At 41.5% G+C, this 14070-nt stretch overlaps 1 protein-coding gene and 1 long non-coding RNA gene across 9 annotated transcripts in view; one reads left to right on the top strand and one right to left on the bottom strand.

Moving 5' to 3' along the window:
* Positions 1–14070, top strand: part of LOC133485627 (protocadherin-15-like) — a 215984-nt gene that overhangs the window by 122492 nt on the left and 79422 nt on the right. For all 8 annotated transcript variants that reach the window (XM_061789632.1, XM_061789631.1, XM_061789630.1 and 5 more), the window contains 5 exons: positions 1516–1665; positions 5034–5227; positions 6067–6199; positions 7504–7583; positions 13239–13332. In XM_061789632.1, coding sequence (XP_061645616.1) covers positions 1516–1665; positions 5034–5227; positions 6067–6199; positions 7504–7583; positions 13239–13332 — 651 coding nt within the window. The remainder of the gene's footprint in view (positions 1–1515; positions 1666–5033; positions 5228–6066; positions 6200–7503; positions 7584–13238; positions 13333–14070) is intronic.
* LOC133485628 (uncharacterized) overlaps positions 1–14070 on the bottom strand; it is a 33307-nt gene that overhangs the window by 1050 nt on the left and 18187 nt on the right. Inside the window, exon 5 of the long non-coding RNA XR_009790740.1 lies at positions 307–436. This is a non-coding gene — a long non-coding RNA (uncharacterized LOC133485628). The remainder of the gene's footprint in view (positions 1–306; positions 437–14070) is intronic.

Raw genomic sequence — 14070 nt, 5'->3', positions numbered from 1 at the left:
GCAGATGAGCAAAGGCTCACCGCGCCCCTTGTACTGCTGGGCAAATGCTGAGTACAGCTTCTGTCACCATTATCATGGGCCTCCCCTAGAAAGATCAAATGGAAGTGTATGTTTCCTCTCTGAGGCAGCCCTTCATCACCAAGCCACTGAATTAAACTTGCTAATTAATCTAGCAGATCTGTACATATACATGACCAAATACTAATCCTACCGCCCTGCCACCACGTTCACATTGCCAAATATCGAAGTATGTGCTGCTTATCAGAAGCTAACGCTAATCTGTGTTGACATTGCAACTCTACTTACCTTTTGGCTTTGAAGTGATAGTTCGAATCTGTGGTAGCTCTTCGCCCAGTTTGGCAGCCAAGTCATGGGCGAAGAAGCTCAGTGTGGGGAGATGGTATTATGTCCAATAACCCCACTGTTACATCACAATCTGACAAAATGCAGAATTCAGTCATTTCACACTTGACGGCTACTATGATCAACCAAAATACGATTTGTACACATTTTTAAAAATATGGATGTAAAACGAACAAACAAAAAAACTTGACATGTTAGCGTCATAAAACTGCACATAAATAAATTAAATTAAAATAATAATAAACGTAAAGAAATAAAAAGTTACTCCTGCAACAATCAATAGAAATAAACCTGTTGAACAGGCCCTCAACACATTTTGTTATTGGGAAGAAAACAATACATGGACATATTTAATGGAAATCATTATTTTTTTTCAATTATTAAAATTCCATTGTCATAACATATGAAATACATAATAGTACATATTATATAGGTTTAATTATAAATACACATTGTATAAATTGATATATTGTAAGTATAAATGAAAAATGGGAACTGGCCCTCAGCACATTTTATAATTTGGGGAAAATACAAAATATATCACTAAATAAAATATTGTAATTCAAAATATAATAATTTTAAAACATTGTAACATTACATCGTGAAATATAAAATAATAATAGTATCAATTGAATTCAAAAATGAATAAATACACACTGTATAAATTGATATGATATAAATGTAAATAATATTACCAAATATTATATTATTTACATCATAAAATAGATGACTAACGACACATATTATAATACTATATAATATCCAAAATGATGGTTATATTTACAACGCTATCAATAGTCCCAATACTTTTAAGGCTCTAAAAATGGCTCCATAAAGTAGCTCTAATTCCTGAATGTTTAATGTCATATTTTTGCGAAACCTCCTGAACTGAAGATGAAAAAGGTACACACTTTAGTCCCATTTTGGTTGTTTTCTTTAAAATCCACAGTGGTCTTGCATGAAGACGGCACATTACAAGCAGATACTTACACCTGTACGCAATTTTGCTTCAATCTTCTCCTGCTTTAACCTCCTTTAAAAACACTTCTGCCTGAGAAGGCGTGTGTATGCTCCCGTCAAATCGAAAGTTCTCCGTCTCGCGAGGTTACAGCAAATCGACACCGTGCAATACTGTATTTGTCGTCCACGCAGATGGTGGCATCGGATGGCGTCCAGCAGAGCGGCCCCGTCACCGTCAACATCTTGGTCATCGACGCCAACGACAACACGCCTACGTTTGCTCAGGTCTCCTACAGCGTGGATTTATTCACAGACATGCAACCCGGGGAGACGGTACTGCAGGTAATCAATCGGCAAAAAAAGAAACAAAACAATTTCTCCCCGCTCGTACAATTCTCTCAGCAACCCGCAATCATTCAGACGTATTTTATTTGTAGTCTTGGGGTAATCGGTCACATTTGGTTTGTGTCAGCTAGCGGTGGGCTCAAACATTAAAATAACCACTTAAAAATAATTGGGATGGTATACACTGGTTCATAATGAGAGAGTTTTTCGAGACACCAGCTGTTGTTCAGCCGTTTAGTTTTTTTTCCAATTTCTTTGGCTTGGAATTGCCAGCAAAAATTTCAGATACGGTACGACAGCTGCATGGTGGCGGTGAAGTCAACTCAACTCAACTCAACTCACTTCACAACAAACGGCAGTTTGGCAGATAGTGAACAATTGTTCAAAAAAGGTTACACGCTGTTTCTTGTCACTCCAAGTTGAAGATGACTGTGAAACTCAACATTAAGACAAGAGAATTACACCTTGTGTATTTAAAACAACCACACAACTTTGCCCTAAATTCTGCTCGCTAAATGCTAACACATAGTGAGAAATGCCGTAACAAATGCTCACAGTGGTTGTGAAACTCATCTCCGTTTGCGTCTCTATGGCAGTGTTATACTGCCCCCCCCCCCCCGGTGGTCAAGTCACGCACATCAGAAGGAGCCGTAATGAATGAATCATGATGCACAAACTGTTGAATTCTTTACATTCTATTTAATAAATGTATTTCTTTGTTTTTATGGAGTACAATATTAAAGAGTGCCATTTCCCCTTATTATAAAAAAACACATCGATTTTGGGGGGAGGCTGGAATGGATGAATGGCATTTCCATTCATTTTAATGCGGAACAATTATTTTAGTTTTGTGTCACTCGTTGACCTCTTATCTCAGAGCACCACTCTTCAGTGCTTTCACCATTTTAAACAGGAATGTACCTTTTTCCCAAATTTGAGCTGGTGAAAGACAAATATTAAAAATCTAACTTCTGAGCATGTTTGAACTCTTTTGCTAAATGTTCCCGGCAGCCACGGAAGACCATTTTGCCTAAAATGGAGTGTGCTGTGGGATTTTGGTCTTTTTTTTAAAAAAAATTTTTTTTCCTCAATCCTTAAGTTTTACTAAGTTTTCTCACGGTCTATCCCAGTGTCTCTGATGGGCCGCGTTCATGTTGTTTTAAACTCCTCTTTCACTTGAAATGAACTTTAATCCACCGGTAAAATTGTTTCGTATTATTTCAGAAATCTGTTTTAGTCTCTATGACACAATTAGTGCAGCACCAGTTATTATTAGTACTTATTATTGCTATTTTTTACCGTCTTGTAATGTAAAGTGTTAGAAAGTTCATTACTGAGATGTTTTTATGGTAATGGCTTACAGCAAAAAGCAATATACGGTCATTTTGTTACTTTTATTGCACGATACTTCAAACAATGAAGATATCATTAGCAGTGGTGCTACTAAGTGAATTATCATTTCCCACCGCAGGGACCTTTTATGGTGCATGTACGCTTGTTGTTATCTTTTCGGGTGTGTCATAAACAATTGAAGGATCGTCCCTCTGGGATAAATCGTGGTTGTCTTAAGACCACGCATTCATGCCGGATGACTAATATCCAATGTAAAAGCTTGTGTCTTTGCACACCCTGGTAAAAAAAAAAAAAACAATCAATAAGTAGTGAGGCTTGTTTCTCTGCGGCTGTTTTGTAACGTATAATATATACACTGTATAAGATTAGCATGCGACGGCAAATGTTTACCACTGCCACAGATGCATGCAAATGCATTATATTCACAGCTGTAGGAGGTCAAGGAAGAAAATGGAGCCAATTATTTATTCCGTGCTGTACAAAAAGGGCTTTATGGTGGAAAATAGGCATTTGGCACAAAAGCCATAATGACCGGTGAAATGTCACTTTTGCTGGCCCTTCATTAAATATCTGGTCACAACCATAAACACTATACAAAATCGCAATATAACAGCGCACAATTGTGCCACGTAATCACCTGGAGCAATTGAGGTATCAATATTTATTTAATGTGACAAAAAACAATTGAAATGAAAGAAATCATACTCACCAGAGATGCTGATTATTAAATATATTAACGTATGCCAACTGCTACTGACAAAGCAACAAGAGGATGGAAAACTGCCACATTGCTAATATAGTTGAAGTTACATGAGCCAGCACGACTGATTCGGAGAGCACTGGGCAGATGAGGTTGACATGGCAACACATAGAGGCTGAAATCTGATTGGACAAAAACATACACGTACTGGCAGCAGTGCAGCCAAGATCAACGCTGCAAGATTTGAGAGACTAGAATGTTGAGAGTAAATGAATACAATTTCATGGAAGAAATCTTAGAATTTAGGCTGTAATTGTAGATCATTGCTTTTATGTCGGCAGAGAAGGCCTACACTTGTTAACGCCGACTGCCAATCAATAAAAAACAAACACTGCATAAAAAGATGTTTTACCGCCAGCATCAGCACAATAGGATTAGAATTTTCTTTGCTATATAGTGTGGCATTCTACATACTCTGATTATGGTAATGGTTTGGGACATTATCCCTCAAGATTTCATTAGGGCGCTGGCTTTAAATATCAGTTTGATTGCAGATGTGCACAAACATGTCGGCGCCAATTAATAGCGAGCGAGTATGGATGTGCACGTCCTAAAAATGTAAATCCATAACCTCATTCGGGTAAATCCACTCATGCAGGGACTTCCATCCTTTTCATTTCCTCTGCGTTCGTAGTTCGACTGCGCTCAGTTTGTCTTTCTGTCCGACTCTGAAAGGTCAGGTTTAATCTGTCTTTTAAAAAAAAATAATACAAATAAATGAATAAAGTTTGGCCTCCACCAAATGAGGCCAGCGGTCGTGCCGTGCTTGCCGATTTTTAGAAGCCCTTGATAAAGGCAGGTTCCCTTGTGGGGCTGACGTTTTGTTTCGCGCACCGACTTGTACATGAAAACAATGTGCGGTTAGTGTGGGATGAAAGTTCGTGAGGCCTGAAAGATGTACAGAAAGCCCAGCGGTGCTCACAATCACTCGCAGCGGGCCACTGCAGCCGAATAATTGGCTGAGTCGGACTAATGCGTTTGGAAATCAAAGCGAGATCCCGAGCTTGTGCTTTCATTTTTTAAAAGCAGAGAATCCATTCAGTTCAATCCAAATGTCAACAAGCTACGACCACCTGCAGTAAAGAGTTATCTTCAATGCAGCATGTATACCTTTTAATGTTACAGAACAAAGCTCACGTTTCTGTTGGATAGTAGCCAGACGTCAAGATTGCTTCAAGTCGTTTTCACGCTCGAGTGGTATAAAAGTGTCGAGCCGATGCACCTGTTTCTTTCTGTCTCCCTGCGTCAAAAGTTAATGGCGGAGGATGCTGACGAGGGGCTAAACGGACTGGTGACCTACGAGATCCTGGCTGGGGCTCAGGGACACTTTGTCATCAATAATCGCACAGGCCGCATCACAGCGGCACCCGGTGTCAGCCTCGCTGTCGGACGATCTTTCGCACTGACCGTCAAGGCGTCTGACAATGCGCCAGAGTCCCTGAGAAGGTACGGTAGCCTCCGCAGAAGTTCCAACGTGGGATGGGTTTTACGACCTAAGGGTTTTGATTCTCAAATTAGTTCCTGAGTGACATAACAGTCAGGGCTTACACTGACTTCACACATTTCAAAATCAGGCAGCACAGTTAGCGAATGGTGAGCACTTCTGCGGTTCAAATCTGGGTTCTGGCCTTCTCGTGTGGTGTTTGCATGATCTCCCAGTGTTTGTGTGGGTTTTCCAATAACATTTATGTTAGGTTTATTGAGGACTCCAAATTTCCCATAGTTGTGAATGGTTCTTGGTTCCCCGTGATTTACCCGGCAACCAGTGTAGGTTGAACGCTGCCTCTCGCCCAAAGGCAGCTGGGTTAGGCTCCAGTTTAGCCATGACCTTAAGGAGGAAGCGGTATAGAAAATGGGTGGATAGAAATAATAGCGCTTCTTCTATTGACGCTATTTTTTGTTTTTATCTCTAAAGTAGGGTACACATTCATCGATTTTTAACATCTTAACCGATTTTGGGAAATGTGAGAGACCCCACGCATTAGGAGGAAAAAGCATCCAACCTCAGTGTTTTCCACGCGCACATAAAGGTTTGCGATCATCATGTTGGGCAGGTTTTAACATATACGATTGTCTGCCGTGAGCATTTGAGGGAGGAAAACATCTCTCTTGACACACCCCACACCACAGTATAATCAGTCAGGATAATCTTTGAGACATTCGAGAGTTGGGCTTTGGGCTCTTATGTGAAATAAACTGAAACATTACACCAGAGATGGATAGACAGAAGGATAGATGGGGAGGGTTGGGGATAGTTATTTTTTTCTTGACTATCCTCTTGCCAGGAGCTCCATCACAACTGTCTATATCGAAGTGTTGCCGCCCAACAATCAGAGCCCGCCGCGTTTCCCCCTGCTCACCTACAACCTGGAGGTGAGCGAGGCCAGTAGGATCGGCGCAATTCTGCTCAATCTGCAGGTGAGTCATTGACTTTCCCTGACAGTAACACTACTCCCATCGCTATCCTTTGTCCTCTAACCCCTAACCATATCCCATAATCCTAACCCTAGGGTAAGGGCACCCCCTTCGATAACCCCCTTCTGTCCCGCCTCTCTTACAACTCACTGTATTGGGACATTTCCCCCCAAACCCAAACCCTAATCCACGTCCCTTATGCTCTTCCCCCGCCAACACTAACTCAATCCCTAACCCCCAATCCAAACCCTATCCCCTATCCCAAACCGAAACCGCTGTCCCCTAACCCTACCCTAAACTACAGGGTTTGTCAGAAAGGTTCCAGTAATGGCTTCCCAAAAGTTATACTTCAATGCTCAAAGCTATGAGTTTTCCGCTTCAAAGTTGCCCAGAGATCCATTCAGCACATCGACAAAGAGATCCTGCAGGGTTTGCTCGACAGTCGTGGCTGATCACAATGCCCTGAGTATCTGACAGTTTCTGGCCAAGAAGAATGCTGCCATGCTGGAGCAACCTCTCTTACTCAGCCGATCTGGCTTCTTGGAAATTTTGCCTTTTGATGATGGCCGTGACGATGGAGCTGCGAAGGATCTCAGAGGAATCCTTCCAGGTGCCCATTAAGACATGGCAGAGAAGGCTGGGAAAGTGTGCGACTTAAGGGGGATTATTTGGAAGGGGATCACTTTTAGTTTGCATTTGAAATGCTTTCTGTGGCACCAGTCCTGCAACATTTCTGACACACCTTGTTTTTCCTAACTCTAGGTTAAGGGCATTTCCCATCTGACATCTCTTACAACTATGAGACAATTGCCCCTATTCAAACCCTAGCCCCTGACCATTAATCACCAACCCTACGGGAAGAGCATTGCTTTTTGCGCAGGCATCCTCCCACCTGTTTTATGACGTTGATACTGTTGTAATATCGGCAGGATGACGTCTTCCACCACATTCCCTGTAAGTGCCATCGATACACATCAGTGATCCAGAAAAAGTCCCTAGCAGGCAGTATGAACAAAGATTTTGGGACCTTGCCCTTCAACTCCCCGTTGCATGTAGGCTTCTCACAGACCCATTCGGTGAAGATTTGGAAAACATTTTCCAAATCACAGTACAGAAAACTGTTTTTCTCTCTTTTTTTGACTGGAAAAAGGTGAAACATGGACAGTTCGCAAATAATGTTTTGTCAGTACGTCCTTGTTTTGTTTCTCCTTTACTTATCCATCCATACATATGTTCATGCTCAGTTCAGTTGCTCAGGTTTTAAGACCTTTAATGGTTTTAAGACCTGCATTTTCCTCTTCCTCCAGGCCACAGACAGAGAAAACGACCCCATTGCATATCACATTCTGAGCGGGGATTCCCAGAAGGTGTTCAACCTCTCTGAAACGTAAGTCCACAGCTTTGCTGTGTGTATTGGCTGGTGAAATGTCAGTATTTTTTCCTATAGGCTGGTATTGAGTGTAATTGCCATCGATTTATTGTTGAATAGTGTGGTTATACTGCTACAGTTACCTGTTTTTAATCCGCAAACCATCCTAATGAAACTGCTTGCAGAAACACACATGTGAAACAGAGTAGAATTGTAGTACACGGTGTGCAGTTTGACTGTCTGCAACAGTCCTCTTGTCAAGCCCCTTTGCTGTCTCCGAGACGACAGTGCATGAAACGCAACGTCATAATTCTCAGAAAAGGGAAGCCAGAGTAAGACTCAAGAGGCCCTTATGAAAGAAAAATATTAGCTGAAAAACTTCCCATATGTCAAAAATGATAAAAATGTGAGCTGAGTATGAAAGTGCAGGCTATGAAAAACTGGGAAATGAAGAGTAATTCCAGTAAGATCATCTGTGGACTGATAATGAGCCTCATGGAAGGGTGTTTGGGTGCTAAACGCCAAGGTTATTTCTACACAGCAGGTGTGCATAAATAACCCAACTGTGTACATATACATAATAAAAACTGAGTACGGACCAATTCTCAAAGCGGGGGGTGGGGGGGGGGGGGGGGGGGGAGTACGTCACCACTTTTATTATCTCTGGGGAGGACATGAAACACAAATAGATGTTTCCCACCCGCCTTGTTCTCGCACTCAAAATTAATATCGGCATATAAAAATCCCGCCTCGCTCTGCTGCCTGTCGCACGGCGAGGAATTTGCCATGAAATATTAAGGTCCCTTTTTACCGTCTCGTAAATGAGGAAGTCAATTTGGAGGGTCAAGACGCGAGGAGACTCAAGATTCACACGCACACGCACACGCACACGAACACCTGCCCACCTGTTTTGTCTCTGACCCACTTCGCACTGGTGCTTAATTTAAAGGCAATGCTGTGCTTCCTTCGGATAGTGGTACAGTCAAATCAATTTATGTAAAATTCTACAACTGCACTTCACATTTAGCACTTCAGCAAGTTGGTTATATGTCCAAGGGTCAATCGCAGACTGTATTTTTTTCCTTTTTTTTCTTTGCGATTGTCCAGTTCAGTTGTGTTTGGCCGCACGGCTCATGGTGCGGCGGGCCATCGTCATTCTACTGGTGCGTCCAGGTCCTTTTACTAGTGTGCAGAATTGTTTTACTAATTAGAGCAAAGAGCATACTAGTACAGTACATAGGCTGTTTAGCACAGTAGTAGAATATCGAATAAATGCTCAAACAGGTTGCCATAGAAACAAACTGAATCCCATATGAGCAAGCCCTCGGAGAAGGATGTAAGGGGGGGAAAGGTATAAGGAAGCAGTGTGTACAACGTTATTTCATTGCATAAACAGTAATAATGCTGTGGTGATTAGCAGTGTTAATGGTATTACTACTGGGAAATTAATTATAGCAGATTTGAAAGTGTTTTCTGCACAAAACACAATGAGCTACTACTCGTATCAGGGGAAAAGGAACAACAAATTTAGTAGCAGTGTTGTTGTCTGCAGCACAGGAAGCAGGAGCACCTGCTACTTTGACGGTTTGAATTTGATTGTGAAACGTTGTTTGTCTTTTTATGTGCCCTGTGATTGACTGGCGACCAGTCCAGGGTGTAATCTGCCTTTTGCCCAAAATTGAACCGGAAGAGGCTCAAGCTCATCCGAAACCCTGAACAGGATAAGCGCTATAGTTACCTCACTTAGCTACAAAAGTGAACATTATTGTCTGTGCAAAATACAGATTTTTTTAATTAGTTTTTTTTATACAGCCTTTTTATTGGAACTGATTACGTTGTACGGTACTGTTTTGTGTTTTTCCGTCTCTGTCGTGGTTACTCCCACAGTATTGCTGGCAGGCGGCTAACAGCTGGTGGCGACTTACGTCCTAACAGCAACAACAAACCTGCTCTTTTAGGCTTCTTGTCACATTCTGATCGTGGCTGGCAACGTTCCGCTTCTGTTCCACCTCTGATACTCTGTCGGAAGCCGGCAAAATTCAACACCGCGATCCCACATCAGTACCTTACACCGTTTCCCAGTCTTTACGGAGCCACGGCACATATTTTGCAGTCGAAAAATCTCACGGGACACCACCAGAAAACTATGTCACAAAAAGTGGATCCACAGGTCAATTATTTACTTGGGCTGGGGCTATCAAATAGTTTTAGAATTCAATGTACTAGTGATTATTCCATACATTACTTGAGTTGTCGGATAAAAATGGATTTTGCATTGTTAAAATAACAATACAAAATATGCATGTGAGGTGCAGGTTTATTCTTGTCCACTTGAGGTCGCCATCTATATGTTCTACTCTGTATTATCTGTTGCTTTGAATGTGTGTGGCTTTTAAGGGGAGGGCCTGACCTGGTGAGTGACATGGGAGTCAGTGACTGAGAGTGCAGAGTTGTTTGTTTTGCGCTCACGTTAGCGGCTGGCTGTTAACTTGCTAACCGTTAGCCAATATGTTTACATTACCTTGACGAGCTGTTGTGTAAGCCAGTTCTCTTGTATCAGGGGAAAATAAACCACACATGTAGTAGCAGTGTTGTTGCTACATACATGTAACCACAAAGTGTTGAATTTTGGGCGGTGTCTGTCTTTGACACACTCTTTCCTCCAGGCTTGGCACCATTGCGCCAATCTATTTCTATGAGAGTCTGCAGAAACATGAATCTATATGGAAAAAGGAATACTGCAAAGCTGTCAAGAAGAGATTAGATAGATGAGCAAAGATACATTATGTGTACGTTGTAAATAAATAATAATTTTCAGTCAAATGAAGTGAATTATGATCCTTTCCAGTGGCACAACCGATGATCTCTTATAGCATACAAATGTGCCACGGCATACTGGTGGGAAATCCCTACCTTACATACGACACAGTGGGTCGGGCCATACTTAAAGCACTTCACAAATGCCCAAGCAGATGTTGATGTGGCACACATTGAATTAAGACTGATTTCCTACTACTCTTGTTTAGTTGTGCATACAATACAGTCTGTGAGACTTGTCATTTTTCAAGCGTTACACATTCCTGCACTGCTGCATTTCCAGACGACACTCTGCATGTGCCGCTGCTTGTGTTCAGCTATTATGAATAATGAGCGTTCGAGTCCATCGTTCCTTATAAAGGGGGCGAGTTCCCCTCAGGGCAGGCGAGAGGGGATGCTTGAGATAGTCACCTGAGCAGCAGAAGCCAGACATTGTAGTCTGGAATGGCAATCGATGTGGATGTGTTACATTCTTGTAGTACTTATGAGATACCGGAGTGTGTCAATCTCAATGTAAACCACAGTTGGTTGTTCAATGGTTGATCAGAATCCTCATCGCCGTATCATAGTATACACAGTACATTGCATGTCCTTGCCGAGAAGCACTGCACTGAAGCACTGGCATGAGCACCAATTACAGCATAATTCAAAGACTCACCCTGTCTAGTAGCATTGCTGAGCATGTCATCCCTTTTATGACCACATTGTCCCGTCTTATTAAGACAACTTCCAGCAGGATAAGCGTAAATTCGCCATTTTCAAGTACCGTATAGAGGCATCACCTGGTCCGTTTATAAAATAGACATAACTTTAGTGCGCTTTGATTGATGCCGTCTGTGCTGTGGTATCATATCATACTGTCCACCTCTGTGCTCTATATATTGATTCACATTCTTTCACTACATCGTTTATCCCCGTAAACCTGAACAATGGTCAATGTATCATTCCGAAATGTAGAACTCAAGTCAATTTGCAGCTATTAATCCTGTCTGAAGTGAATCAATAGTGTGACAGCTGGACATTTATCATGCCAAAGCTTCTTTTCTTCCCTAAAAGTCTCTTTTTTCTCTCTTCTCATCTACCAACAACAGAGCATCATTTACTAAATTATGGTTTATGTCTATCTCTTTTGAAATGTTTGAGTAGATGTTGTGAAGCGGTGTAACGGTATCAGTTTTTGGATTTAGACTTTTCGGTACGGAACATTCAAACATTCCCACGTTTTAGGTGAACGACAGAACTGCTTCACGCTGCAGCCACATGTCTACCGCATAAAGAAAAACAAAAAGTGTAGCTAACCTCTGGATCGGGGGGTGTCAGGAGTAGCAATATGCTTTTGGCAATATGTCAAACTTGTTTACAATGAACTGATTTTCCTCGAAATACAATCAAAATCAACTACAACAGTGAAAGTACGTACCGGTATTTCTCAGAAAATGAGCGGCTACTTCTCTGCTCTGTTCCGCATTGCGAAGTAAAGTCAGAGCGGAAGCGAACTGATGTTAGCCATGCTAGTTAGCTACTTTGCTAGTTATCTGCCTTGATAGCGAGTCCATAGTATTCATTTCACCAGCTGGATACACGCTAACTGTTGTAGCAGGTTGAAAACGTTCATTTAAAGACAGCTTTATGGTAATATATGAACCTGGCCTTGAATTTGTCAAAGAGCGATGGGCGATGCTCTTGTAAACTGCAGTATTGACACCGGTAACTGACCAATGTCTAAACGAGACCATATAAAAGTACATTTTTGTAATAGTTTCAACCATCTTTAAAAACATTTCAACTAATTGAAACAAACAAACGTAATACATTTTCAAAAATATTCCCTAACACCTGTTCTTACTCGCTTGCTTTCAAGAGCTGGTAGGCTAACATGTTACATCACTTTAAGAAGCATTCTTGCTTCAAGCTGTGTATTTGTCACTGCCAATTCAAGTTCACTCAAACACTTGCACACAAAACAAAAGGGAATTTAAACACTGCACATTTAAGCACCAAAATGGTCAATTAGACCACATAAAAACAAAAGACAGCAAGCTTAATGCTAACATATAATACAGAACACAATAGACGGGCTAACGGAAATGAGCATCAATGTTGAGGTCATTATAGACCACACATGGTGCGGCAACACATACACAGCACCTGGAACCGCAAAATTGCGGGGATTCATTGGACTCATTTGAAAGGGCATCACGGGAACGTGAGTATCGGCGTGACAGATTTCCCGTTTCCTGGAGCGCAAGTTAAAAATAAAATCACCGGATGTGATTTAAGAATAAAAACGTCGTAGTTGGTTAAGTCACGTGTGGTCTACAGCAGCCTTCAATTAGAAGAGTGAAGGAAAGAACAGGGCGACTGCGATTTGTGGCAGTCATTATTCTAGCTGTGTGTTCCAATGCATTTTGTTTGTGGTCTTGGCAGATTGTCTCCTGGGTTCCATTGTTTTGTGTGTGCTGTGCGCCCGTGAGTGTTTGTATTAATGCACTTGCAGCCACTTTCATGTCTTACGCCACTATGTGTGTATGTGTGCAAACAAAGATAATTCTGTGTACTGCTCTGGGGAATGCGCAGGCCGCTGTGTGGAATGCCTCCCTGCCAACAAATTGTTGCTCCTGCACCGCAGTGACTCCTCTCAGTACTCAGTGGCCGAAATTCATGAATGTGTCTATACTTTAATTAAATAAATTCCAACAGCAGCACGCCCATCACCCTCCAAGTGCATATTATGTATTCATATGCTTACAAGGGACAAACAAGCCAGGAAAATTGATGCGCCAAGCCTTTTAGTGGTTGGGATTTGTGAAAATGAGCATCAATCTGTTCAATTGAACATTTTGATTTTCTCCACAGGATTGGTCTTCTAATTTTGGAGAAACCTCTAGACAGAGAAACCAACGACCGCTACCGTCTGGTCGTCACAGCCTCAGATGGAAACCCTGGAGGGGTAAGACAAGGGGCTTTATCATCACAAACCATACGTCTTTCTTACGTTGTAGATTTACGGGCTGAAATTGTTGAGTTGCATAGGTATTATTTAGCATGACTGGAATTGAGTTTATTATTCTGTTCTTCAAAACTACATTTTTTACAATTTGAAATCATTAATGTTAAGACAATATTAGTTTGACCACAGTGCAATTTTTGTACAAACTCTCTAATTTGAAATCATTTTTAGTTACTTTTTAACTTTTTTTAAATTACCCCAAATTTACCTCTATGCATATATATAGTTAACCAAAAACATTTTTTTTGTAATAGTTACGGTGCAAGTTTTGTACAAAATCCTACTAAGTGATGGCTAATCGATGCCTGATAATGCCAACATTTTAAACCTGATGAATTTGAAGTATTGTTTTTGTGTCTTCGGATTGTTGGTAGTCCCTCAGCCATCAGCTCAGAGAAAGTGGGCCCCACAACACATGCTTCTCTGCTTCTCACAGTATGTACTGATAGTCATATAAACCATTCTAATTGAATTAGGTGTCACCTCAGTTTGCCGACTTCGGGCAGCCGTCGCCGTTTCAAGGCCGAGCCGAAGTGTGTTCCTCTCTTTTGCTGATAGTCTGATCTAAAGAGTCTCTTCATTCTCTGGGAGAGTGATGGTGAATACAGCTTTTTGCAGGAAAAATGTGGGAAGCGGTAGGGGGAGAGTGGGGCTATTCATCTCACTATAGATGGACAG

The sequence above is a fragment of the Phyllopteryx taeniolatus genome, chromosome 11, assembly GCF_024500385.1.
Source record: "Phyllopteryx taeniolatus isolate TA_2022b chromosome 11, UOR_Ptae_1.2, whole genome shotgun sequence".
NCBI lineage: Eukaryota > Metazoa > Chordata > Actinopteri > Syngnathiformes > Syngnathidae > Phyllopteryx > Phyllopteryx taeniolatus.
This window is presented reverse-complemented; position numbering and strand designations above follow the sequence as displayed.